At 34.4% G+C, this 25659-nt stretch overlaps 2 protein-coding genes and 1 long non-coding RNA gene across 3 annotated transcripts in view; 1 reads left to right on the forward strand and 2 right to left on the reverse strand.

The window, feature by feature from the left end:
- Positions 1-1216: 1216 nt before the first annotated feature.
- On the reverse strand, positions 1217-11129 carry LOC100370323 (uncharacterized). The gene is made up of 9 exons (XM_002739895.4): positions 10930-11129; positions 8335-8471; positions 8067-8208; positions 7608-7729; positions 5117-5227; positions 4916-4961; positions 4340-4400; positions 3777-3867; positions 1217-1463 (listed from the first exon to the last, which is right to left on the reverse strand). Exons 1-9 carry the CDS (start codon positions 11018-11020, stop codon positions 1335-1337), a joined length of 930 nt encoding a protein of 309 aa, XP_002739941.2. The 5' UTR covers positions 11021-11129; the 3' UTR covers positions 1217-1334.
- Positions 11130-12973: 1844 nt separating this feature from the next.
- LOC102806461 (uncharacterized) overlaps positions 12974-25659 on the reverse strand; it is a 36565-nt gene continuing 23879 nt past the window's right edge. The window contains exons 5-9 of the mRNA XM_085495574.1: positions 19971-20117; positions 19629-19737; positions 18730-18842; positions 15394-16165; positions 12974-14718 (exon numbers count right to left, since the gene is read on the reverse strand). Coding sequence (XP_085351700.1) covers positions 14030-14718; positions 15394-16165; positions 18730-18842; positions 19629-19737; positions 19971-20117 — 1830 coding nt within the window. The 3' untranslated portion in view covers positions 12974-14029. The remainder of the gene's footprint in view (positions 14719-15393; positions 16166-18729; positions 18843-19628; positions 19738-19970; positions 20118-25659) is intronic.
- Positions 17556-18372, forward strand: LOC146749014 (uncharacterized). Its single transcript, XR_014931457.1, has 2 exons — positions 17556-17701; positions 18195-18372. It is a non-coding gene; the product is annotated as an uncharacterized LOC146749014 (long non-coding RNA).

A 25659-nucleotide genomic window follows, 5' to 3' on the forward strand; every position in this document is an offset into this window, starting at 1 on the left:
CAACAAATACAAAAATATTTCCAATAATATACTATAGAGATTTGATGAATAAGAGTATCTCAACCCAAAATGATAAAAAAAATATTCTAGTTAAAAATCAAATCGTTTGATTTTGCGACTAGTCCAGGCAATATGCAAGATCTTTTAGTGAATAGAAAATTATCTTGATTTGTGTAGTCATGATAACATCAACCCATGATTAATTACAAGCAACATTATTTGTACAAGTAATTCTGGCTGATATTACTATCATATTATTTAGCACAGGTACATTCAACCTAATGTCTGATTACTCAATTATCTACAAAATTGTAATTGTATGAAATATTACCCAAGAGATTACATTTGTATGTCTAAAATAATGTTGAAAGTTGACAAAAGGAAAAATACATCAGTCATATAGCATTTAATAACTATCCCAAAATAAAAAAATATGGTCTTCACAAACTATACAGGTATCAACCATATATACCAGCATTAACTATCAACCATATATACCAGCATTAACTATCAACCATATATACCAGCATTAACTATCAACCATATATACCAGCATTAACTATCAACCATATATACCAGCAATAACTATCAATCATATATACCAGCATTAACTATCAACCATATATACCAGCAATAACTATCAATCATATATACCAGCATTAACTATCAACCATATATACCAGCAATAACTATCAACCATATATACCAGCAAATAACCATGACAAAATATCTACTCAATTCACAGAGAATGAATATTACAAAATATAAATATGATACTAACATTCAAGTCTTGGACTATGAAAATATATTACCTATTTTACGTACTCCACTTCTATGAGAGGTATACAAGTATTTTTAATCTGAATCTAAGGAGGTTGAAAGTAGAAGACTACCGGTACTCATAAATGAAAAACTCAGAACTTATTAATTCTGCAATGAATTGTACTCCATGGCAACGATATTGACTCAAAAAAGTTAGGGCGTCACCAGGCTAATTTTCAAGAAATTAATGGTTATATTTTAGTGGATGTTGTTCCCATATTTACAGTATCATAAATTATATCATAGCCATATTTTAAATTATAGGGTGAAAAAAAAATCATATATTTTTAAAATGATGGGGTACCCAAAATGCATTGTTTGTTCTAAATGCAGTAATTGTTCTAAAAATGGTGAGAAAAATATGGCGTGTTCAGCTAAATGACAAACAATGAAATCATGGAAAATAAATTGTTTTTATATCACTATTTACATTGCATAAATCAGAATGTTACTGGTGAAATATTAACAGTTTTGTTCAGTATAATGAATGTCTCCAATTTCTCCGTAAACTATCATAGAACCTCATACAGGAAAATTTGTTTCAGCTCATCTTGACTTTCTTCACTCATCTCCATAGCAACTGATGCCATAGCATAATCAAGTAGTACTGGTTTCACCCAGGTGTTCACATCTATATCAGTCTGAAAGGTAAAAATAAATTATTACCACCAATTTCAGTTATAATGGTAATTGGGTAACCATGACAACAATTACTTAACATGGCCAAATCAAAATTCATATGAACTGCTGCAGGATTGGTATCACCATAAGTCACCATAATTCCACACTCCTTTACCCCTTTTTTCCTGCATTCAATTATTTGAGGTCCAATGCCACAACCCTTAAGCTACTGATGATTGGTTACCATAGTTACACATTCATAAAACAAATCTACATCTTATGTATCAACTTTGATTGCATGTCATGTACACCTGAGGTATGCTTGTATAAAACATTCACCTCACACAGATAGGAGTACTCTAGAACATATAGTTGTTATTTTAAACTATGAGACAAAATTGTTCCATGTATGTGTGAAGTAATATTTTCATTTTATATAAAATAGTCACTATTTAGACATACAAATGATATTAAAAAATGAACCAAGTTACAATCATGAAAAAAAAACATCCAATTAGTTCTTAAATGGGCATCACAAACAGTTGATATTTTTGCAGTAGGAAAAATGCCGACATGTGATAAAAAAAAAAGTTTTAAGTTTCTAATAAAAACCAACATTAATGCACTGGTTTAGAAGCAAATGATCACAGTGTAATCTGGTTACACTATTTCATAAGTGAATAACTTAATTGTGTTCAAGTTGTTACAAACAATTATTACTTGGTTGTTATTATAACAGGATTTTCTCAAGATAAACTGATCATTAAAGAAGGACTTAATAATCACGATGTTAACCAGCTCATTGTCAAATGGAGTTTACCCTTTCAAATTACAATGGGTGAGATTTTGGATGGGTGGTTTTGTCTGACACACAGCACCCTCATGCCATGGCCATGTGCCCCCTTACCCTGGGGAGCAGATCCTTTGGCAAGCATAAAATTCTGATTGACCAGAGATCACATGTGGCCACAGTCTTCAACTGTGACCTGTCTGATAGTAATTTAGGCCCCAAGGAAGCCATACAAGGCTCCCTTTTAACTTAGAATTATCAAACACATATGTAGTGGTATGGCCACAAAGCAAATGAGCACCAGTCGGCCATTTTTGATGAGATTGTAAAACAAATTGTTATGGACATGTATCCTAACATGTATAATAATAATAACTTTATTACACAACTGCACCATCAGTGGGTGCTGTATGGTAAGGATACAGATCAGAAACAACAAACACAAATAAACAAAAACAACAAAAGTTTCAAAATTACAAACAAATCAAAGGGTATATATAAAATACGTATTACAATTAGGTTTTATAAATTGTATTTTTTAAGTATTTTGCAAGTGCAGTACTACTATTTATTATGCAAGTGAATATTAAATTTCGGTTAGTTGTACTGCACATTTCTAATTTACAATCTTCTAAGGGGGTATTTCTTTCTTGAGTGAAGAAGCAACAGTCAAGGATGAAATGTTTTTCATCTTCTACAGTACCTGTGTTTCATTTTTTACACAGTCTGTAATTTGCCTCCATTCTTGGAAATGTTCTCCTGCCCAATTCAATTTCCAAATTATGGTCACTAAGTCTAAACTTGGTAACCATTCTTCTCAAATTGAAGTCCTGAATTTCTGTTGAATATCCTTCAAATTCATATTCCATTTTAAACAAATTATACGTTCTTAGTTTGTTTCCTGATTTTCCGTTTTTTGGGACATGACTAAGTTGCTGATACCATGTTTGTATATATTTATTTTTTAATTTTTCTTCCAACAATTTTGTTAATTCAGCGATGTTTCCCACTTTATATATTTTATTTACTTTAGATAAGTCAGTATGTCCAAGAATTGTTTTAACATGTTTTATCCAGCTTGAGTTTGAGGACACTGTTTCTTTTAGTGCACTTTTTAGAATATGATTTTCAGGTAACAATGACAATCTGTGCCAATATTTAATTAGCGATAAAGTTGCCTTAATCCTTATAGGAATTCTACCAATTTCGCCTCTTATGCCAATCAATGGTGTTACTTTACTAACACCTAAAATAAACCGGTAAAAGTGGTTGCATGCTTGCTCCAAGTAATTGTTTTCATTTGTAATTTCATTGGCCCAAATCTCTATAATGTAAGAAGCCAGATGACCATCTAAAAATTGAATCACTGAACCACAACATGTGCATATGTCCCAGATACATGAAACGATTCGGCACACAGAGTTCTGAAATATGATTACAGGCAGACGAAGACTTCATTCAAATCAAAACTTACAAACAATGCAAGTCTACTGGCAGGAGATCTAAAATTATTTATAAAAACAGAAAGAACATATAGTGTTACCTGAAGATGAAGTAGGGACTGCTCAAGACTTGGTACTGTCAACAGCAGACAACCAGACTGTCTCACAGTCTCATAAAGAAATCTCCAAATTCTGCAATAAAGAGAAGACAACTGGTTAATCAGAAATTATTCCTATTATTGTTTCCTGATTAGCCATTATGTTCCTAATTTCTTTCAAATTTATATGATGAATATTTTACTAATATTACTGCAGGTTAGTTGAGTTTAGCAGCAATGCATGATGGGATTATTAAAATGAGTAAATGACACTAAATGACTAATTTAGTTGATAAAAGGTGGAATGCAAACGCCATTAAACTTTACGATTTGATTTTTTACCAAGTTTCTCTTTAACTAAGTTTTGTCAATAACACAGCATTGTCCTGTAGTGAACTAATACTAGTGAGAGTGACATATTGATATAAGAATGAAAAGTACATGCTACTGCTCTTCAACAATGACATACTGATACAAAAACAGCGCCCTCTGTGTTAAATGTTGCCTAACAATTTTAATCACTCAGCTCACTCACTAACTCACTCACTTTTGTGGGTTATACTTACTTATTTTGGACTTCTGTTGAGGCAAAGAACTCAAACACATTGTTCAAAATAATGACATTGGCTGAAAAATTTAAAAATAACCAGCAAAGTCAGCAAAATCAATATTGCATAAAGCTACTTGAATAAAATTAACACTTAACTATAGTAACTATACTTACTCTTACCGGTATCTCTATAAATTTTTTTGAGTGTTATAGTTTTTTATTTAGGTGATAGTTTAAGAGTAAAAAAGAGAATACAGTCACAAACTCATAGTAACTGGTTTATATGATAACAAATTGTGATGTACTAGGATGATAACTGTTGTATATATGACATAATATTATAAAAGTTAATTGCAACATGTGTGTGTGTGTGACATTAAAAACTGTATATATTGCATGCTGTCCATAACATACTGATGAATTATAAAACATACCACCAGATAATTTATTAGGTAATGTCTACAACCTGGTATTCATATCAGATGACATCAAATGTAACAATATGTTTTTGTTGAATGTGTAATATGTATGTGTCAGTCAAAAATTATTAAATCTTATCTGTTATCAATTAAATATGCATAATTACACGCACCTTGTTGCAGTAGTGTGTGTTGTGTAACGACATCTGCACAAATGATCTGTATTAAAATGAAGAAACATTTACTAAACCTCAAAACCTAACACTATGAAAGATGAATCACAAAAAGTATAGTGATGTACACACAGTGTATATAGAGTAGAAACATGTACAGAAGTATAGACTAAATGATAAAACATATATATGAATGTTTACCTGAATCCTTGACTGCATCTGATATGTTGCAATCATTTCTTGTTGTAATTTGCATAGATCTGAATTAATTTCTATGCCTATCAGTTTGGAAGCATCACTGTAAAAATACCCCTAAAGATGAGTAAACATTGTGGGTGTTAGCCTTATAGATGAGTAAACATTGTGGGTGTTAGCGATAAGAGATGGGTAACCATTGTTGGTGTTAGCGATAAGAGATGAGTAAACATTGTGGTGTTAGCGATAAGAGATGAGTAAACATTGTGGGTGTTAGCCCTATGGGATATGTAAACATTGTGGGTGTTAGTGATAAGAGACGAGTAAACATTGTGGATGTTAGCAATAAGAGATGAGTAAACATTGTGGTGTTAGCGATAAGAGATGAGAAAACACTGTTGGTGTTCCCATATAGAGATGAGTAAACATTGTGGGTTAGCCTTAGAAGATTTGTGAACATTGTGGGTTAGCCTTAGAAGATTTGTGAACATTGTGGGTTAGCCTTAGAAGATTTGTAAACATTGTGGGTGTTAGCCTTAAAGATGAGTAAACATTGTGGGTGTTAGCCAGAAGAGATGAGTAAACATTGTGGGTGTTAGCGATAAGAGATGAGAAAACACTGTTGGTGTTCCCATATAGAGATGAGTAAACATTGTGGGTTAGCCTTAGAAGATTTGTAAACATTGTGGGTGTTAGCCTTAAAGATGAGTAAACATTGTGGGTGTTAGCCATAAGAGATGAGTAAACATTGTGGGTGTTAGCGATAAGAGATGAGTAAACATTGTAGGTGTTAGCCATAAGAGATGAGTAAAAATAAGGCAGAGAGTTCTTTAACCCGCTTATTCACATTTTTCATACCCACTCCGGTCAGTCAAAATGACTATTTTGAACTGTAGGCATTAATCAGCGATTCTGCCAATGATGGAGAGATAGAATCTCCAAACTGTACTACACCGACGCAATCTGTGTACAACAGGGATACATGTATGTGGCCATGGGTTCGGCAGTTGCGAGGTGTGGGTGCTCTATTCTCTCATGAGGTGAGTTTCCCCAAGGCCTGCGGTAGTCACTAAGTTGTGACCTGGTCACTGGCTGAACACATGCCTATCCCCCCGGTCACAGAGGTAAGCATCAAACATGCTTCCCCCGCTGTCGGGGTGGACGACCGCCCAAAGAGGGTGAGGAGCCACTACCTGGTCGCCTGGTCTAGGAAGCTGGTGCGTTCTGCCTCCGAGGTCTCAGAGTCCTGGGCGCACACAATAATGCACTCAAGCAACTCTGCCCTCAGGACGTGATGGATCGTCTCAGATTAAGCTGGCGAGAATGCCCATGGAACGCGGCCGTCCCTCTTTACATTGTGGGTGTTAGCCCTAAGAGATGGGTAAACATTGTGGGTGTTAGCCCTAAGAGATGGGTAAACATTGTGGGTGTTAGCCCTAAGAGATAGGTAAACATTGTGGGTGTTAGCCCTAAGAGATAGGTAAACATTGTGGGTGTTAGCCCTAAGAGATGGGTAAACATTGTGGGTGTTAGCCCTAAGAGATAGGTAAACATTGTGGGTGTTAGCCCTAAGAGATGGGTAAACATTGTGGGTGTTAGCCCTAAAGATGAGTAAACATTGTGGGTGTTGGCCCTAGATATTAGTAACATTGGGCCATTCCAGTTTATATCTTCACCCTGTTGATGTGGTCGGATTTCCAGCACTGTATGATGGGGAAAATACCCCGGAATTCCAACTGTATATGGAGAAACAGAATCTGGAAATCCAGACGAGTATGGGAAAAAAAATCCTGGAAATCCAGGCAGTTATGGCTTCTAAAATATAATATGGCCTAGTTTATCTCGCCACATACCGGTTGATGAGGTTGGATTTCCAACAGTATGACTAAAAAAACTTGGAATTCTGACTGTATATGGTAAAAAAATTGGGCCAGTATGAAATAGTTATTACTGAAATTAGATAAGGATGGTGGCACGAATGAGCTCATCAACACCGTGAATCAGGACTAGTTTGGATTTCCATTATCCAATATATAAAATTTTGAACTTGGTAAATTAGCATATGATGAGACTTATATTTGGAAATCTTAATACTCTGTATGGTGTCACAAAGGAACTCATCAACACCATAACTAGGAACTATAGTTTTGGATTTCCATTACTGTATGGTGAATGGTGATTTGGAAATACAACTTTGTATGACTTATACACCCATGGAAATTATACCCTGTATGAAGTAAACACACAAGCTCATCAACTGGGGGGTGCAGATATAAACTGGAATGGCGCATTGTGGATGTAAGACCTAGAGCATGTAAACATTGTGGATGTTAGTCATCTTGTAAATGCATGCTTTCATTTTTCCCTCAGTATCACAGAAATATACACCAAACTACATAATGATACACAACATATTACAACTATCTGTACAAATACCAACATAATACTTTACACACTGTTAATGATGTACTTATCATGCCAGGATTTTAACACTTACACCATACAACACAGCTCCAAGTCGAGAACCAATATCCACCACTAACTTCTCTCGTAGGGATGGTAACACATGTTTAAAGATGTATTTTAACTGAGCGATGGAACACGAGTGAGAGATAAAAGCTGAAGAAAAACACAATTTTACATTTTATCTGATGACTGAATGTGAAATGAAATTGATTGTGAAACAAAATCAACATTGTTGTGCTACTTGAATTTATCCCAACATATATGTGTATGAGTTAACTATATAGACTTACTGAGACTGTGTACATTATGGCATCCACAGTCCTGACAAAAGTAGACTTACTGAGACTGTGTATATTATGGGATCCACAGTCCTGACAAAAGTAGACTTACTGAGACTGTGTACATTATGGGATCCACAGTCCTGACAAAAGTAGACTTACTGAGACTGTGTACATTATGGGATCCACAGTCCTGACAAAAGTAGACTTACTGAGACTGTGTACATTATGGGATCCACAGTCCTGACAAAAGTAGCGATGTAGGGTGCCTTCATCACATAGCGTTTCTACAGCATCGTCATCATATAGGAATTTATCAACATGTAGAGTTGTGCCAGTCTCACAGTCTCCATTCTGACAATATAAAGAAATAATATTATCCTAATAGTTTTTTTAATACAATACCCATTATAACACTGCGAGATACATGATGACATCAACGGATGATTTATACTGTTAATAGTGACTGTATCGACTTACATGACCAACAGTTGGGTACATAATACATTCACTGTCCACCTGTGCACTTAGCGGTAATTTGGCTCGCAGTGATTCTGCGATACTTTGTACAATAACGTCTTCATTACTTTCCTCATCAGAATCATCACAATATATTTCTGAAAGAAAACACTACTGATCTTTTCATTTTATCCATGCTGAATGATTATTTTCTGTGATTACTTTTTCAAGAGACACGTGCAGGTTACCCAAATTACAGCATGTGTACAAAACAAAAACAATACTATAATTTTTATAAGTGTCTCAGTGTTAATATTAAGAGTTTGAAACAAACCTCTTATCAAATGGTGAACTAGTAAAAATATCTACATTATTAGAATTGTAAATGTTTAAAAAGTCAAGGCACCAAGGGGGTCAGGGTTGTTTCCTCGGTATATATGAATTGGTATATACAAATTACAATAAAGATACTTAAGACATTACATATAAGGTAAAACAAATCACGTGACAATATAATGATAATAATGGTAATAAATCCTAGCTTAACAGTTGAACAGAACAATCATATAGTCAGTCGTTGCAACATGGCCATGTGGTTGAAAATGGGTCATGGCATAACGGGCGAGGAAGTAATCATTAAACACTCACAAAATCACAATAAAACAGGGAAGTGATCGCATATTGCGGCATGGCAAACATGGGGAAAATGAAAAACCACGTCATACAAACGTCAAGGGTTCGAATCCTACTAGATAAATACTCACCGGAACCAAAATGTTTTGGCTTTCTCATTCAACTAATCAGGACATTGAAGTAAGCAAAATGAACACCACTCAACGAACAACGTCGTGGCGTGGTACACAAGCGTGCCGCCGAGATAAAACAAAAATTAGCTTGAAATAGCAGTGGGTTTGAGTCCCGCTCAGAGCTACCATGAAAAATGTAAATCAAATAAACTGAAACATATCAAACCATAAAAAGTAAACAAGGAACGTCGCAAATACATGGCAAATATTTGTCAACATATTTATTCTCTAAATTTAACAAGTTTTAATGGTGAAAATTAATTAAACGTCACTTGTTTAATCATTTGACATCATTCTAACTTACCAGCAGACAGTGCACACAACAGTAATTGAGCTACAATTATTAACAGAAACGTGTCTTGGCATTAAGGTTAGGGTTGGTTCAGGTATGGTCAACGCAAATGGCAAACACCAAATTGGTTGAGACTCAAGATGTACACTAATGAGTTATGGCATCAATATAGTTTAGAAATAGAAAAAAACAAATCGACAATATTATTGCTAATTGTGACTCAATAATGTAAATATGTAGTATATCTTTATATATATATACGGTACACACTATATAATCTTATCAAATGCAAAGATGAGCAGTCAGTCCATCATGGTCTTGTGGTTAACTTGTCTGTTTAGTGATCAGGAGGGCTAAGGTTCAAAAACCTATCCTTGTCTGTCATTTCTCACAAACACTAACTTGCAATAAAGATAAGTATTACAAATTATTTATTTCTGTGACTACCCACATGGTTCAGTGGATTTATACACTGTCAGCAATGCGAGTGATCACAGGTTCAAATTCTCTGGTTTGCGAGATTTTAAATAGAACCTAAATCCTATCATTTATATGAAGACCCTCGTGGTACAGGGGACAAGACAGTGCACTGGAGACTCAGAGATTGCTTCCAATGGAAGCCAGTCAAAGTCGTTGAAGTACAAACAGAGTTAATTGCTGCAAGTCACATGCACACCAACAGACACGTGGATCATTGCTGCTTTCCAAATGGGTCCCTTTTGTATAGAATTGCTAATTCACCCTTTCTAACTCTTGCCCCAAACATAATATATTGCCCCTTTTAGAATGTGTTGACCCACAAATTAATGAATATTCATGAGCACAGGAAATGACAAATTGCAAATAAATTAGCATAATTTTAAAAACCAAATCGCCTTTATAGTGAATTCTGCCTGTATATAACTCAAATCCATTGTGGTAAGTTAACGTCCCATACAATTTTTGTTTGTACCTGCAAACGTGATTTCAAATTTTCGCATTCCTCGCATTAGATCTGTCAGTGATTGGTAAAACCCTGCAAAAATGCATGGGTAATGGGCGTTACCAAATTGTTTTTACAGCCAATGAAAACATCTATATTTGAATCATGAATGAAATGCGAACATCTTTCGGGATAAATGTTTCATAAATATTTATAAATGTCCATAAAACAAGTTCACGCTTTCATAAAACCCAGTGTATCAATGCCGAAAAACTGTTAGAAATGTAATAGTTGCGTACTGATTTCAGTGGGATATTCGACAATTTATGGAACATCCCACCGGGATAAGTGACAAAATAGTTTTTGGACCAATCGATTGTAGAAAGCATGACAGTTGAAAACAAAATAATAAATTATTCAATTTTTCGTGCATGCTCTGTTTATACAGTATATAGCATGTACATTTCTGAAATGAACATATAACCAACAATCAGTACTTCACACGTGACTGTGAAATTACCATACCTGCAATAAAAGGTAACCTAAAAAGCCACAGAACTATAGCTGCAGCTGCCCGACACGTAGTTTGTACATACCTTGCAATTTGTCCAGGAATGCTCTTTTTCTATCCAATTTTATTTTGCCTAGCAACACTCTAAACTCGTCAATAGCATCTCCAATATCCATAAATATAATTTCTGTTGAAGGTAGCTCTACAGCAGGTTTAGTAATATCAGAACACGACGTCGACACACAACTGTCAAACACATGTCAAAATGGCGTTTGGCCACGTGACGTAAAGGGATTCCCTCAGTTGTGACGTCATTCGAGATCGACAATACGGTTGCGGACGTTTCTAAAGACTGGCCAACGGTAGCCCCGAGTACAGACCTGTAGGTTGGCCTCCTTCCACCACAGTCACTCTGTGCTTCCACTGATCATTCGGGCCCCACAACTTTTACAATTGTGAGGGTCGAATGATCAGCGACAGGAGGCCAACCTACAGGACTGTAGGTGACAATTACATTTTGTCATACATGGTAATTACTTTAAGAACGAATTTGCAAAATACCTAGTCATTGACGCGTCAGGCGAAGATTTAAAAGAATTATAAAAAGTCCACAGCTGGACCAGTCTTAGGTTTTCTTTGCCGTCACTCTGTATTTCAGATAGGCATACGAAACAGGATGAATTCTGTTGATAGTTGTGTAGCCACCCGAACACTAAAAATAAACTGATACCATGTCAAAGTGGACCACAGAATCTCTATCATATGGTACATGGACTGTGGTTATAATGGTCAACCCCTAATACATACCAATAAGTTTCCGATATATACATGAATTGTTGAACAGAGTAGGTTCAAGTTTAGGAATGGATGAATCAGACTACATATGAACTGAACCAGATGATTTTATTGATAGAACTCCCGACGAGACGTTTTGTATCCTAAATACACAAGTTTTGATTCCATATATTTTGGCAGTATGTACCGGTAATACTGGCCTTGCACAGGACCGGTTAAAATGGGAATGGCCCTGTACATGATTGGCAAAAAGAGAAATGCAAGCAGATTGGCCATTATGATTTAAAGAAGTTTTTAATTAGTAGAAATTAAATTAATCTCATTGACTGGCTAATTCTCAGTCACCATCCCATAGGTTGAAATACTTCCCAAAATTGTAACCATCATATTTGCACACAATACTTAGTAAATTCAAAGAGGAGATGCAGCATGAATGGAATATACAAGCCAAAGTACGAGAAAAAAGAAAACTGCGGAAGAGGTGAATACAAAATCGAATACAAGCATAAGGTATAAGCATTCTAGATTAGAGATCGATGAAAATTTCATGCAAGATTTCAATGGAAGCTTCATTGCATGTCGCTGTACCGACAGTTTAGCCTATGCATTACCTCCTCCCTATTACTGTTAAGCACTTAATTTTTTATTTGGAATTTATTTTTGCTATTCCAGTGAAAATATTTTACTTTTCCTATGCTTTTCATTCACACTCTTCAAAAATCGGTGAAAATAAACTTCCCACAAAACTGGCAAAATGTCTTTTCAGCAAAAATCAATTCCAGCTCAGTGTTATAATTAGTATGTCTATGGTCTACTGATGTTTTGTTTTAATTTTCATCACTAAATGGCAATTAACAAGCAATTGGACCAATAAATTGTTGTTGCTTCTTCAGTTCTAAAGTATCTGAGCTAATTCAAGATTGATGAAGGAACTTGTTTTGATTCTCCCATGGCATGATTAAAGCAGTGCATGTGACAATCACTTCACATATCTAGCCATTGTTTTCATTTGTTTATTTATTCAGCTCGTTGTTTTTCCCTGGACATCAAATTCATTGTCTTAGTTGTCATCTATGCCATTACCTGTCTCTTCTTTGTTTTATCAATTTACAAGAGGTTTCTCAATAACATTGTCTGGACATCTTCCGAGACAAAAACAAAGGGCACTCAAGATATATAGAGGGGGCTACAAAATGAAGAGGGGTGCAAATAAATTATAGAGGGACACTGCCCCCTCTTAAACCCATTGTCAGAGAACACTGCAGCTAAAATAAAGCATTTCACAGTACTAAACTGGATAAACTGGTGAAAATGTTCAAAACAAAACATACACAAAAGATGAAATGCAGAGTTTATTTCATTTAATGTCTGACCTGGGATTGAATACAAATACAAGAAATGTTCAAAAATTGTCCTCTATTCTTAATAACAATTGATGAGAAGACTTTTTCTAATTATTTGTTCAATGAACATTTCAAAAGTACTTCAGCAATAAACGCATACATTTCACATTATTTTTATCAAAAACAAAATCCTGATTTTTTAAAACATAGATCTATAATACAATACAAAGCTGCCTATTCATTTATAATTAGCAAATTAACTTACTTATTACAAACATCAGGTAACAGACAGACATGTTGTATACCAATACATAATTCTTAATATTCTGGAGAATATTTTCACTTTAGTTTTACTAAAAGGTAAAATCAGCAACAAATAAAATCCAGTGACTACCACCTTATGCTAATATGGTGAAAATATGTTTTAATTTGTAGTTTTCAGCATTAATATATTCCAACTAAAAAAAAATAATTTCATACAGTTTGCACACTCACTTCCATGTTCATTGCCGGATTTCCAGGAAATGTTGTTCCAAATCATTTAAATAAAACAGTAAAGAAATTTATTCTTAAAAAGTTTTCAAATTATTTAAATTTGTTGTCAAAATGCAAGAAAATAATTCAGGAAGATGCATTTGATAAATCAAGATGAGGCATTACTTCTTAGGTTCTGCATAATTGGCAGTGAATTCACACACTGAAACCAGCAGATAGGTTACATCTATGTGGCAGTCTTTGGTAAGTACAATAACATGGTAAACGCAAACAAGAGCTATTAAAACTCATCATGATGCAAATTGACTCAAATCAAAGACACTGTCTGCAAAATATCACCATTGTATCCCAGTCATAATTTGACCTGAGTCCTTGTGTTATTTTGTCCAACATAAGATAAGATGATAACAGAAACATGAAAAATTTGCTAAATACATCTATAACAATATTCTATGCATTCTCATCACATTATATGAGAATTATACCAGGATAGAAATGGATATTTAATCTGGCAGTGTTGTGAATGAAATAATTTTCTGATATGTTTTTGTGTTATGCTTCATCCAATATCTGCATATCACCATCTAAAAACATACTGATATCCATCATAAAATCCTCCTCATTACAGTCTTCATCACTATTGTCACCTGCATAGTCACCGTTAGCTCCATCATCATTTCCATCTTCATCTACCTTATTGTCTTCATCAATTTTGTCACTTTTATCTACTTCATCATCATTGGTAGTATCATCTTTGTTATCATCACCATTGCCATCTTCATCTACCTTTTTGTCTCCAACTTTGCCATTTTCATCCACCTTGTCTCCATCATTGCAACTTTCATCCGCCTTGTCTCCATCACTGCCACTTTCATCCGCCTTGTCTCCATCATTACCAGTTTCATCCGCCTTGTCTCCATCTTTGCCACTTTCATCCGCCTTGTCTCCATCATTACCGCTTTCATTTGTCTTCTCTCCATCACTGCCGCTTTCATTCGCCTTGCGTCCATCATTGCCACTTTCATCCACCTTACTGTCTCTATCATCAGTGCCATTTTTATCAACTTTGTTATCTCTTTCATCACTGCTATCAACTTCATTGTCATCTTCATCATTGCCAGTTTCATCAACTTCGATGTATTCTTCATCATTGCCACTTTCATCTATTATGTTTTGCCCATCATCGTTGCCGCTTTCATCAACTTTGTTGATGATATCTTTATTGTCTTCATCATCACATCCTGAAAAACAATACAGAAAAAAATGTGTATATAATGTTATGTAATAAATTTAGAAAATAACATACAATACTCCAAAGTGATGATTACTACCACCGCACATAGTGCAAATTTGCTAGTCAGTCAGCAATGCTGCTTTCAGGCAAGCGTCTGGTGCCTGCTTTTAAAATTGCATAAAAATAAAATTATTTATTACTGTAAAATAATTTATTGTAGCTAGAATTAGACTTTTTGGGTGTATGTATGAAGTTTACTTTCACTGATTTTTGATGAGTTGAATGTAAAATATAGGGGAAAAAGGTTTTCACTGGATTTTACTTACACTGAACCACCCTGTCAGCAAAGATAAATCCCAAATGAAAAAGTATTTTACAGTATTCCACATGAATGAAACTTGTTCCCAATTTTATATTTACTATTATTTTGTTAACTGTCCCCCCCCCATACATACATACATACATACATACATACATACATACATACATACATACAGTAGATTCAAGTCCAATGAAATATTCTAAATGCTTTAAAAGGCGTGGTACAAAGTGGTTATTGGAGGTCGGAGAGAATAAAGAAAAAAACAGTCAGATTGAATGACAGCATGGTGGTTTGTGCTGCTTTTTACAGGACAAAAGTCAATGGTACACGAATCAGTTAACAGCAGAAACACAGCCTTACCCGAGTCTGATATTGAAGCGTATTCATTAGATATTTGCTCCAAACCTTTTCTTCTTATCTCACGTTTTCTACTCCTGCTTCTGTCACGACCATGTCGGTTTCTTTTCTCTTTTTCTTCCTCTTGTTCTTCTTGCTGAAGCTTACGTATCTTTTCTTCTAACTCTGCAGCTTTTTTAGCATTCTCATCATCCACATCTTGTTGGCTTATTTCCGGTTTTCCTTCCTCTTCCTCTTTCCATCTTTTTCTCTTCTCTTCTTTAGATATTTCCAGTAACTTTCTTTTTCTTTCTCTTTCAGTAGATACTTCTCGGCTCTTTTTAATTTTTTGTTTTCTTTTTTCTTTTTCTTCTTCTTCTTGTAGTTTACGTATTTTCTCCTCCAGTTTTTTAAGGTCTTCCTTTCTTCTCTCTTTCTTTTGCAGTTCAACCTGTGTCATTTCAGTATTTTGCTCTTGATTCTCTTCCAAGTTAATGTCACTTGTTTTATCCATGTCACTCTTTGACTTGTTGTCGCTTTTCCTATCTACGTCACTTTTTGACTGGCTGTCACTTTTCATATCCATGTTGCTCTTTGACTGGTTGTCGCTTTTCCTATCTACGTCACTCCTCGACTGACTGCCGCTTTTCTTATCCATATCACTCTTCGACTTATTGTCGCTTTCTTCTCCTTTAACATCCTTGTTAGGTTCTCCTATCAATTTCCTTGTAAGTGACGAAATCTCCTTTTTCAATTCACGTTTCTGTTTGTAGTAGGGATTATTTGCTATGTATTGCTATTAAAAAAAAAATAACATTGTGAATCTACACATTCATCAATATAACATGAAATTCAAAAAACAAAATTATAAATAACATATCAATAATCCCTGTCAGTGAGCAAGTCACAAAAAATACTCAAGAAATGTTTTAAACAAAACATCTCTGGGAGCGCTTGGATTTAATGATTGTTATGACCAAGTGAACACAATGATGAAGTGTTTGCATACCAACTTTGATAATAACTGCTCATTGTATGCCAAAAAAAAAAAGAGAAAGTGAGAAGAAAACGGCTGCCAGTATGCCACCTTGATTGAATCTTAAAAAAAAAAAATATTCGCACACGCAAGCAAATATGTGTTGTCATTATACAAAGTCTGCTATTTTGTTAGGTCAACTTGATTTCAAAAATAAATTAATAAGCATCACAAGTTTTGTCAAATAAGAATATATGCAAAGTGAAAAAAACAAGTCATGCATGGCCCAGTCGCCGCTAGATATCGAATTCAAGATATATAGTTTTGTTTATAGTAATATAGTTGGAATATAAACATGTAAGGAATATGATTATGATTTTTTAACATTAAAATGATTGACATCTTGTATCTGATCGTCAAATGAGTACTTGTCCATATTGAGAGATATTGCTCTGGAACAGCATTAATTAAAACAAAATCAGCCATTTTGAATACATGTATATATCTATAACATGGTGTATAATGAATATATAAAATTTGAACATAATCAGTCAAAGCATGTCAGAGAAATTGCTTTAGAAGTGCATTCATTAAAACAAAATGGCCACCAGTCAGCCATTTTAAATTCGATCTGAAAAATAAAATGACGTGCATCAGGAACCCATAATGTCTAATGTATGTATGTACCAAGTTTGAAAAAAATCCATCCATAAACCATATTTGATGATTTATCAGCACAGAAATGACCACCATTTGGCCATTTTGAATTAGAACATGAAACAAATTGATGTGCATATGTATAATATTATGTATGATGTATGTGTAAAGTTTGAATGTAATTGGTTCAGGCATGTTGAAGATATAGGTCTGGACGCATACATGCATGCACACACACATAAGTCACACACATAAGTCGCCGTTTTCTGACTGCGTTTGAACGGGGACTAAAAATGGTCATAAGATCAAATGTCTTTGTGATTAAGTTTGTCAAAAAGTACAGAAAAGTACAATCTGATTAAAATCTGATGTAGTGTACGGGCTTTAATTATTTTGGCTATAAACTTATTTTAATTTTATGTTTTATTACTTTTGTTATTAATGCCTTTTTATTTTATTATTTTACTTTGATTTTGATTTTGTGATTTTTTTAAAATTCCGCCCTACATACATCTGAGCTGATGCCTATGTAACGAGATTTCAACGAGGCCCACTGTCGACGATTTTAGTCAACGAATCACAGACCTTCTTCTATAGCGCACATGATGACGTCACTGGGCAGAGTCAGGTGGCAAACACACTCAAACATAAAATAGCGGATTATACCGACGTTAGGACCGAGAAGAACACGGCTTTTCGGTAAGTTTATCATTGTCAAATGCAACGAAAGTCATTTTTTTATGTTTATATTGTGGCTCGAATGGTTCGAGTTTAGATCGTTATTTTGCGTAGTTATTCTGGGAGTGACGATTTTGTTTCCACCGGTTCGACCGAACACCGGTGTTTTTTTCCAGTCGCTTGCCCTGGAGACGGGTGATGTTTTGTTGACGATCGGGTCAAAACAGTCTACGGTATTGAAGCCGTAGCTGTAAATATTCATCAAAATGTATCAACATTTTGTACATTATACAATAACTCTTTATTAAAGTAATTGAGCTGATTTGGACTGGAATAAAATATTTTTTATTTGGAACACATCGCAATTGATCAGGAAATATTTTTTTGCTCCAATTTTCTGCGTCGATGCCGTGGGCCGGTGACCGTTATACAATTTAAAATTTGCATTGTTTACTATAGCTGTTTACAGTGTTCTATTCATTACGATTTACTTATTTTTTTGCTTCCATTCTAGATAATTATGCTCAGTGTTTGATGTAAAATTGAAGCGATGACTGAATAAACGAACCTTGGCTGGCGAAGATGTATCAGGAAGTGTACACATTTGTTGGAAGTGAACAAAATATTCAATGTAATGACAAAAATTGTAAAATGCTGTGGAATTTCTTTTGTAAATAAAAATATACTAGCAATTTTCTATTAATGGTTTATTCAAGTGGGCAAAATATAATGTACAGAAAGATTGCCCGTAGAGTATCGCTACACTGAAAAGTAAGCAACCGACAGCCTGTATAAAAGGGGGCCTGTGATTGGCTGTTACTTACACGAGATTTGAACGGGACTTACGTAGGCGTCGGATCAGATGTATGTAGGGCGGAATTTTAAAAAAATCAAAATCAAATTAAAATAATAAAATAAAAAGGCATTAATAACAAAAGTAATAAAAAATAAAATTAAAATAAGTTTACCGGTACAGCCAAAATAATTAAAGCCCGTACACTACATCAGATTTTAATCACATTGAGAAAAGTATAGAAAAATTCTCTAACCTTGTAACGTGAATTGTGTTTATCAGCTTTCAAATGGTTCATGGTTGATGGATGATTACCAGTACATTCATTGCACAGGGAGCAATAGTAGGCAGAAGTTATAAATTCCGATCCTGCAGAAAATATATAAAAATTATTTAACCTTTTGATTATTATACCCCAAAATTTTTTTATTTTGTGTGTAGCTAATGAGTAATCACATCCATTTGGAGCAGAATTAAGAAAAACGTTTTAGAAAATACATAAAATTGAGCAAATGTCAGTGGCATGGAGAAGACATTAATGCAATAGTACTCCAGATATGACATTTATGCAATAGTACTCCAGATATGACATTTATGCAATAGTACTCCAGATATGACATTTATGCAATAGTACTCCAGATATGACATTTATGCAATAGTACTCCAGATATGACATTTATGCAATAGTACTCCAGATATGACATTTATGCAATAGTACTCCAGATATGACATTTATGCAATAGTATTCCAGATATGACATTTATGCAATAGTATTCCAGATATGACATTTATGCAATAGTACTCCAGATATGACATTTATGCAATAGTACTCCAGATATGACATTTATGCAATAGTACTCCAGATATGACATTTATGCAATAGTACTCCAGATATGACATTTATGCAATAGTACTCCAGATATGACATTTATGCAATAGTACTCCAGATATGACATTTATGCAATAGTACTCCAGATATGACATTTATGCATTATTAATTTCTTTGCTATGCAATGGTTGATACAATCGCCATATTGCCTTTATGCATTATTATTCATACTTTTCTGCAGAAAAAAAGTCTCCAAATACAAAATATTACAAATTTTAGAAAAATGTATATAATTTTGATAATAATCTACAAAATAATGAGCCTACCTGTAACAAACTCATGAGATTTATTCCCCTTTTCTTTACGAAATGTCAGCCTGGGTAATGTTTGCCAAGGACTCTCTTTAAAATCAGATAGATCCATTGGTTTAGTATCCTATAAAACAGTGAAGAACCCTAATTAACACAACACAGAAATCAGGCAGAATGATTCTTATAGATATTAGTACAATTATGATATTCTCAGGCAGACTTTGATAAGGACCCATCAATAAACAAGCTGCTTTCTGATTGGTACGACTGTTAGGTGTTAGGGTTGAGTAGCCAATCAGATATAATCTTGTAAGTAGCTTGGCACTGACTCCAAGTTAAGAATTTAAAAGTACTTACATGCCCATGGCATCTTTCATGCAGATGTAGAAGAAACTCCTCCAGTTTACGATAATAACGGTTACACTTGCTACACCAATGGTTTTTGGGATCTCTGTAGCGTAGTTCTTCACCTTTACCCTTTCCCAACTGCACATCTAGTATTCTCTGCAAACACAAGACAGTTAATTTTATTTACTAAGATGAAATATATTATTGTAACTCATAAACATCCTCAGCCATCAAAGAAATGTTTGTACCTGCATAGACATTACAAGTGATATTAAAATACCAGCTTTCATGTTCCAATTTTTCTGTCTTTTCTACTAATTTGTGAACAGATCTAACTGCACATTTTCTGCTCACCACGACATTTCTTTAAGCAGAGCTGTGTTCTATATAAATACATGTTATCGGAAAATAAGCATCAAAGACAAGTATATACTCCAGTTGGTACATGTTATGGGAAAATAAGCATCAAAGACAAGTATATACTCCAGTTGGTACATGGTCGGCAGAGCATATACGAGACGAGTGGTGAATCTTGACTTTCAACATGATATTCAGGATTTGTTGACGTGGTATGATCAATGTTTATATTCATTTATTTCATGAAGGTAATTTTATGATTCCTCGTGAAAAAAAGAAATTTCTAGATGCTATTTTTGCAAACTGCAGCGAGAGAGTTCTTGCAGGTTGAACTTTTGAAATCAAGAAATCTGTATACCAATCTTGGCATAGGTTTAAATTTGTATTATAAGTAATTTTTAAAAAATGATTGATAAATATACTCAATTATCTTGATACAAGTGCAATCAGAGTAATTAGTTACTTATCGGCTTTCATCACACTATGGGTAGACGGCATATTGAAATATTATACTTCTGCACTGTGGTCGTCAACAACCTGTGCACATAATCTTGAGTCTGAGATTCGTCCATACATTCTTGAATATTGATAGACTGATTTTGCTATCACTCAGCTATTGTTAGCAGTCGTATATGTAGAAAAGCAGAAAATGATGTAATGGTATACATGAACAGCCTTCTGGGAAATTGATAGCCAAACAAATGTCATACTCATTTTTGATTGTATTAATTTGAATAAAGTTAATCTCAGAATCATGTTTGTAAATTTCGATGTTATTCATGGGAGATATTTTTTCTACCAAAGTGACTGATGTCCCAGCCTCGAGAATGACAGTGAAATCATCACTGCATATTTGCACATCCACATCTGGTTCACAACACTGATGCGGTTACCGGTAGTGTTCATTGACTTCATTGACCTTGTCTCTTCCAGAAATATTTGTGTCGCTAATCATATTATAAACTACAAGTTTTAATATGTTCTTTCAACTATAAATGTTTAACATCCTCACAGTGGAATTTATAGGGCTTTTATGGCCATTTTTGATTCTCTGATCATGTAAATATTCCACATCTAATTGTAATGTAATTTACATTGCGCTTTAAACTGCTCCAAAATGATTCACCCCCACTTTCCTTACACCAAAAACCATCATTTCTTGTGAGCTCTTTAACTACACTCATAATGATCAATACAGACATTATGGGCTTAAATTTGTTGTCTCATTAGCATAGCCATGTCAATCTGATGTACATGTAAGCAAGTGTCAGCAATTCTGTCAGCAACTCTGTAATTCTGTAATTAGCATGAGGCATTGCATCTTTGGAAGTATCAATACCAGGAAACAGCATCATGAAGCGTTAAGAACTGTCTGTCAGCATGGTAGTTGTATCAGTCAATTGAATCTTTATCATAAATCTGTTTTGGAAGAGCGGTCCTTATCTTGGAAAGAAACTTGTGTTGAGAAAATGCATCCTCACTGCTACTATTTATTTACATGAAAAGATTAACAACACTGTCCAGTTGTCAATATTCCAGCCCAACAATATTGAACATAATGTTAGCCAATAAATCCATCACTGACTTTTGAAAAGATCATGGACCTTGGTTGACATAAGTGTACATGTAATGTATATAACTCCGGATACATCAATATAACTCATCAGTAATCTCAAAGCAGTCAAATGATTGGTCAGGTATGATCACATGATCAGCTGATGATTCCTTATTCATAAAAGAAGTATTTCAGATAAGTTTTCCTCAGGTGTTCAAATCAGAGCAAAATTATCAAACGTTGTCATAACAGAAACACATGACAAGATAACACCATATTCACACTCCAATGAAAATAGAATATCAGAGTTGAAGCCCGATATAGTAGGTGTTGATATGCATAAATTGAACGGCTACCGAGGATAAATTAATTCGGATACTGCTTACTCATTTTGTAAAAGCAGTTATATTATTCCATTAGTCCAACCATTTCTGGACATTGAAGTCACTGTTGTATTAAAATCCCAACATATTTTTGTTTTTGTTGTAAATTGCAAACCAGCATTCTAAACCTTATGCAGTAAGTTTAGAAGGCAGGACAGTCTGCACCCACTATGATTTATAGCTCTGTAAATTGAACCAACAATCTCCTTGATGCAACCACTGTAGCATTGCTTAGATTGGTTGAGCGGTTTATGAGGTTAAAATCTGCGTACATGTGCATTTTAATTTGTTTATTCCACTTTGTTTTTAATTAAACTACATCAAGGAATTATAAGATAAGAGTATGCAACTTTTACAATCATGTACAGCTTATATATTTTGTGAACCATGCGAATGCTAACCAATAGCGTAAAAAAACACACTGAATGGCTAAAATGGTTAGACTGCAGGCAAGCTTACATGTATCTGTCGATTTAAAAACAAAAAGTGCACATATTAAACTATTTGCAAATAAGCAAAGACACTATTACAAAATCTAAGATGTACACTAATCAATTCTTTCACAGACTCAATAATTTTTATTTCCATAAATGTAGGTTCCTCTTGCAATCATCTGCATGATTCCAATTCATACCTTCATCACATATGACACACTTGCATACTCTCATCTCAGACCAGAAAAAAAAATTGGAAAATATCCATGAATGAATACATTGTAAACCACACACTTGTATTCATATGAATACATTGTAAACCACACACTTGTATTGATATGAATACATTGTAAGCCACACACTTGTATTCATATGGATACATTGTGAACCACACACTTGTATTCATATGGATACATTGTGAACCACACACTTGTATTCATATGAATACATTGTAAACCACACACTTGTATTCATATGAATACATTGTAAACCACGCACGTGTATTCATATGGATATTGTAAACCACACTTGTGTTCGTATGGATATTGTACGCCACACACTTGTATTCATATGGATATTGTAAGCCACACACTTGTATTCATATGGATATTGTAAGCCACACTTGTATTCATATGGATATTGTAAGCCACATACCTGCATTCATATGGTGATTGTAACCCCCGGTTTGACAATGTATGGTGATTTCAGAGCTCATACTTGCATTCATATGGAATTGCAAACATACTAGTATTTGTATTCATGTGGAATTGCAAGCATACTAGTACTTTTATTCATATGGTGAATGCAAACCACATGCATACATATGAAGATTGCAATCCACAATGCACGTTTTCATATAGATATTGCAAACAACCAAACTTGCATTCATGTGGAGATCACAAACCACCTAACTTGTTTTCATATGGAGATTGTAAACCACAAACTTGTATTCACATGAATACATTGTAAACCACACACTTGTATTCATATGGATATTGTAAACCACACTTGTATTCATATGGATATTGTAAGCCACACACTTGTATTCATATGGATATTGTAAGCCACACACTTGTATTCATATGGATATTGTAAGCCACACACTAGTATTCATATGGATATTGTAAATCACACACTTGTATTCACATGAATACATTGTAAACCACACACTTGTATTCATATGGATATTGTAATTCACACTTGTATTCATCTGGATATTGTAAGCCACACACTTGTATTCATATGGATACTGTAAGCCACACACTTGTATTCATATGGATATTGTAAGCCACACACTTGTATTCATATGGATATCGCAAGCCACACACTTGTATTCATATGGACATTGTGAGCCACACACTTGTATTCATATGGATATTGTAAACCACACTTGTATTCATATGGATATTGCAAGCCACACACTTGTATTCATATGGATATTGTAAGCCACACACTTGTATTCATATGGATATTGCAAGCCACACACTTGTATTCATATGGATATTGTAAGCCACACACTTGTATTCATTTGGATATTGTAAGCCACACACTAGTATTCATACGGATATTGTAAGCCACACACTAGTATTCATATGGATATTGTAAGCCACACACTAGTATTCATATGGATATCGTAAGCCACACACTTGTATTCATATGGATATTGTAAGCCACACACTTGTATTCATATGGATATTGTAAACCACACTTGTATTCATATGGATATTGTAAGCCACACACTTGTATTCATATGGATATTGTAAGCCACACACTTGTTTCCATATGGATATTGTAAGCCACACACTTGTATTCATATGGATATTGTAAACCACACACTTGTATTCATATGAATACATTGTAAACCACACACTTGTATTCATATGGATATTGTAAACCACACACTTGTATTCATATGGATATTGTAAGCCACACACTTGTATTCATATGGATATTGTAAATCACACACTTGTATTCACATGAATACATTGTAAACCACACACTTGTATTCACATGAATACATTGTAAACCACACACTTGTATTCACATGAATACATTGTAAACCACACACTTGTATTTATATGAATACATTGTAAACCACACACTTGTATTCATATGGATATTGTAAGCCACACACTTGTATTCATATGGATATTGTAAGCCACACACTAGTATTCATATGGATATTGTAAGCCACATACCTGCATTCATATGGTGAGTGTAACCCCAGGTTTGGACATGTATGGTGATTTCAGAGCTCATACTTGCATTCATATGGAATACTAGTACTCGTATTCATATGGTGATTGCAAACATATTAGTACTTGTATTCAATGAAGATTGCAATCCACCATGCACGTTTTCATATAGATATTGCAAACTACCAAACTTGCATTCATGTGGAGATCACAAACCATCTAACTTGTTTTCATATGGAGATTGTAAACCACAAACTTGTATTCATAGACTGCAAACCACATACATACATACATATAGAGTTCACAATCCATGCATGTTTTCATACGGTGATTGCAAACCACCATACTTGCATACATATGGAGATTGCAGTCCACCATACTTGCATACATATGGAGAATGCAAACCACCATACTTGCACACATATGGTGATTGCAATCCACCATACTTGCATACATATGGTGATTGCAATCCACCATACTTGCATACATATGGTGACTGCAATCCACCATACTTGCATACATATGGTGATTGCAGTCCACCATACTTGCATACATATGGAGACTGCAATCCACCATACTTGCATACATATGGAAATTGCAATCCACCATACTTGCATACATATGGTGATTGCAGTCCACCATACTTGCATACATATGGTGATTGCAGTCCACCATACTTGCATACATATGGAGATTACAAACCACCATACTTGCATACATATGGAGATTGCAGTCCACCATACTTGCATACATATGGTGATTGCAGTCCACCAT

This window comes from Saccoglossus kowalevskii, chromosome 2, assembly GCF_978046115.1.
Source record: "Saccoglossus kowalevskii chromosome 2, keSacKowa6.1, whole genome shotgun sequence".
NCBI classification, from domain to species: Eukaryota; Metazoa; Hemichordata; class Enteropneusta; family Harrimaniidae; genus Saccoglossus; species Saccoglossus kowalevskii.

Bases quoted from the DNA above. Each gene is read 5' to 3' on its own strand.
- LOC100370323 (XM_002739895.4), bottom strand. From the start codon at position 11,020: ATGGATATTGGAGATGCTATTGACGAGTTTAGAGTGTTGCTAGGCAAA. The intron at 8,209-8,334 runs GTAAGTCGATAC...TTATATTGTCAG, and splicing joins TGTACCCAACTGTTGGTCAT to AATGGAGACTGTGAGACTGG. The intron at 4,962-5,116 runs GTAAACATTCAT...ATTTTAATACAG, and splicing joins AGATGCAGTCAAGGATTCAG to ATCATTTGTGCAGATGTCGT.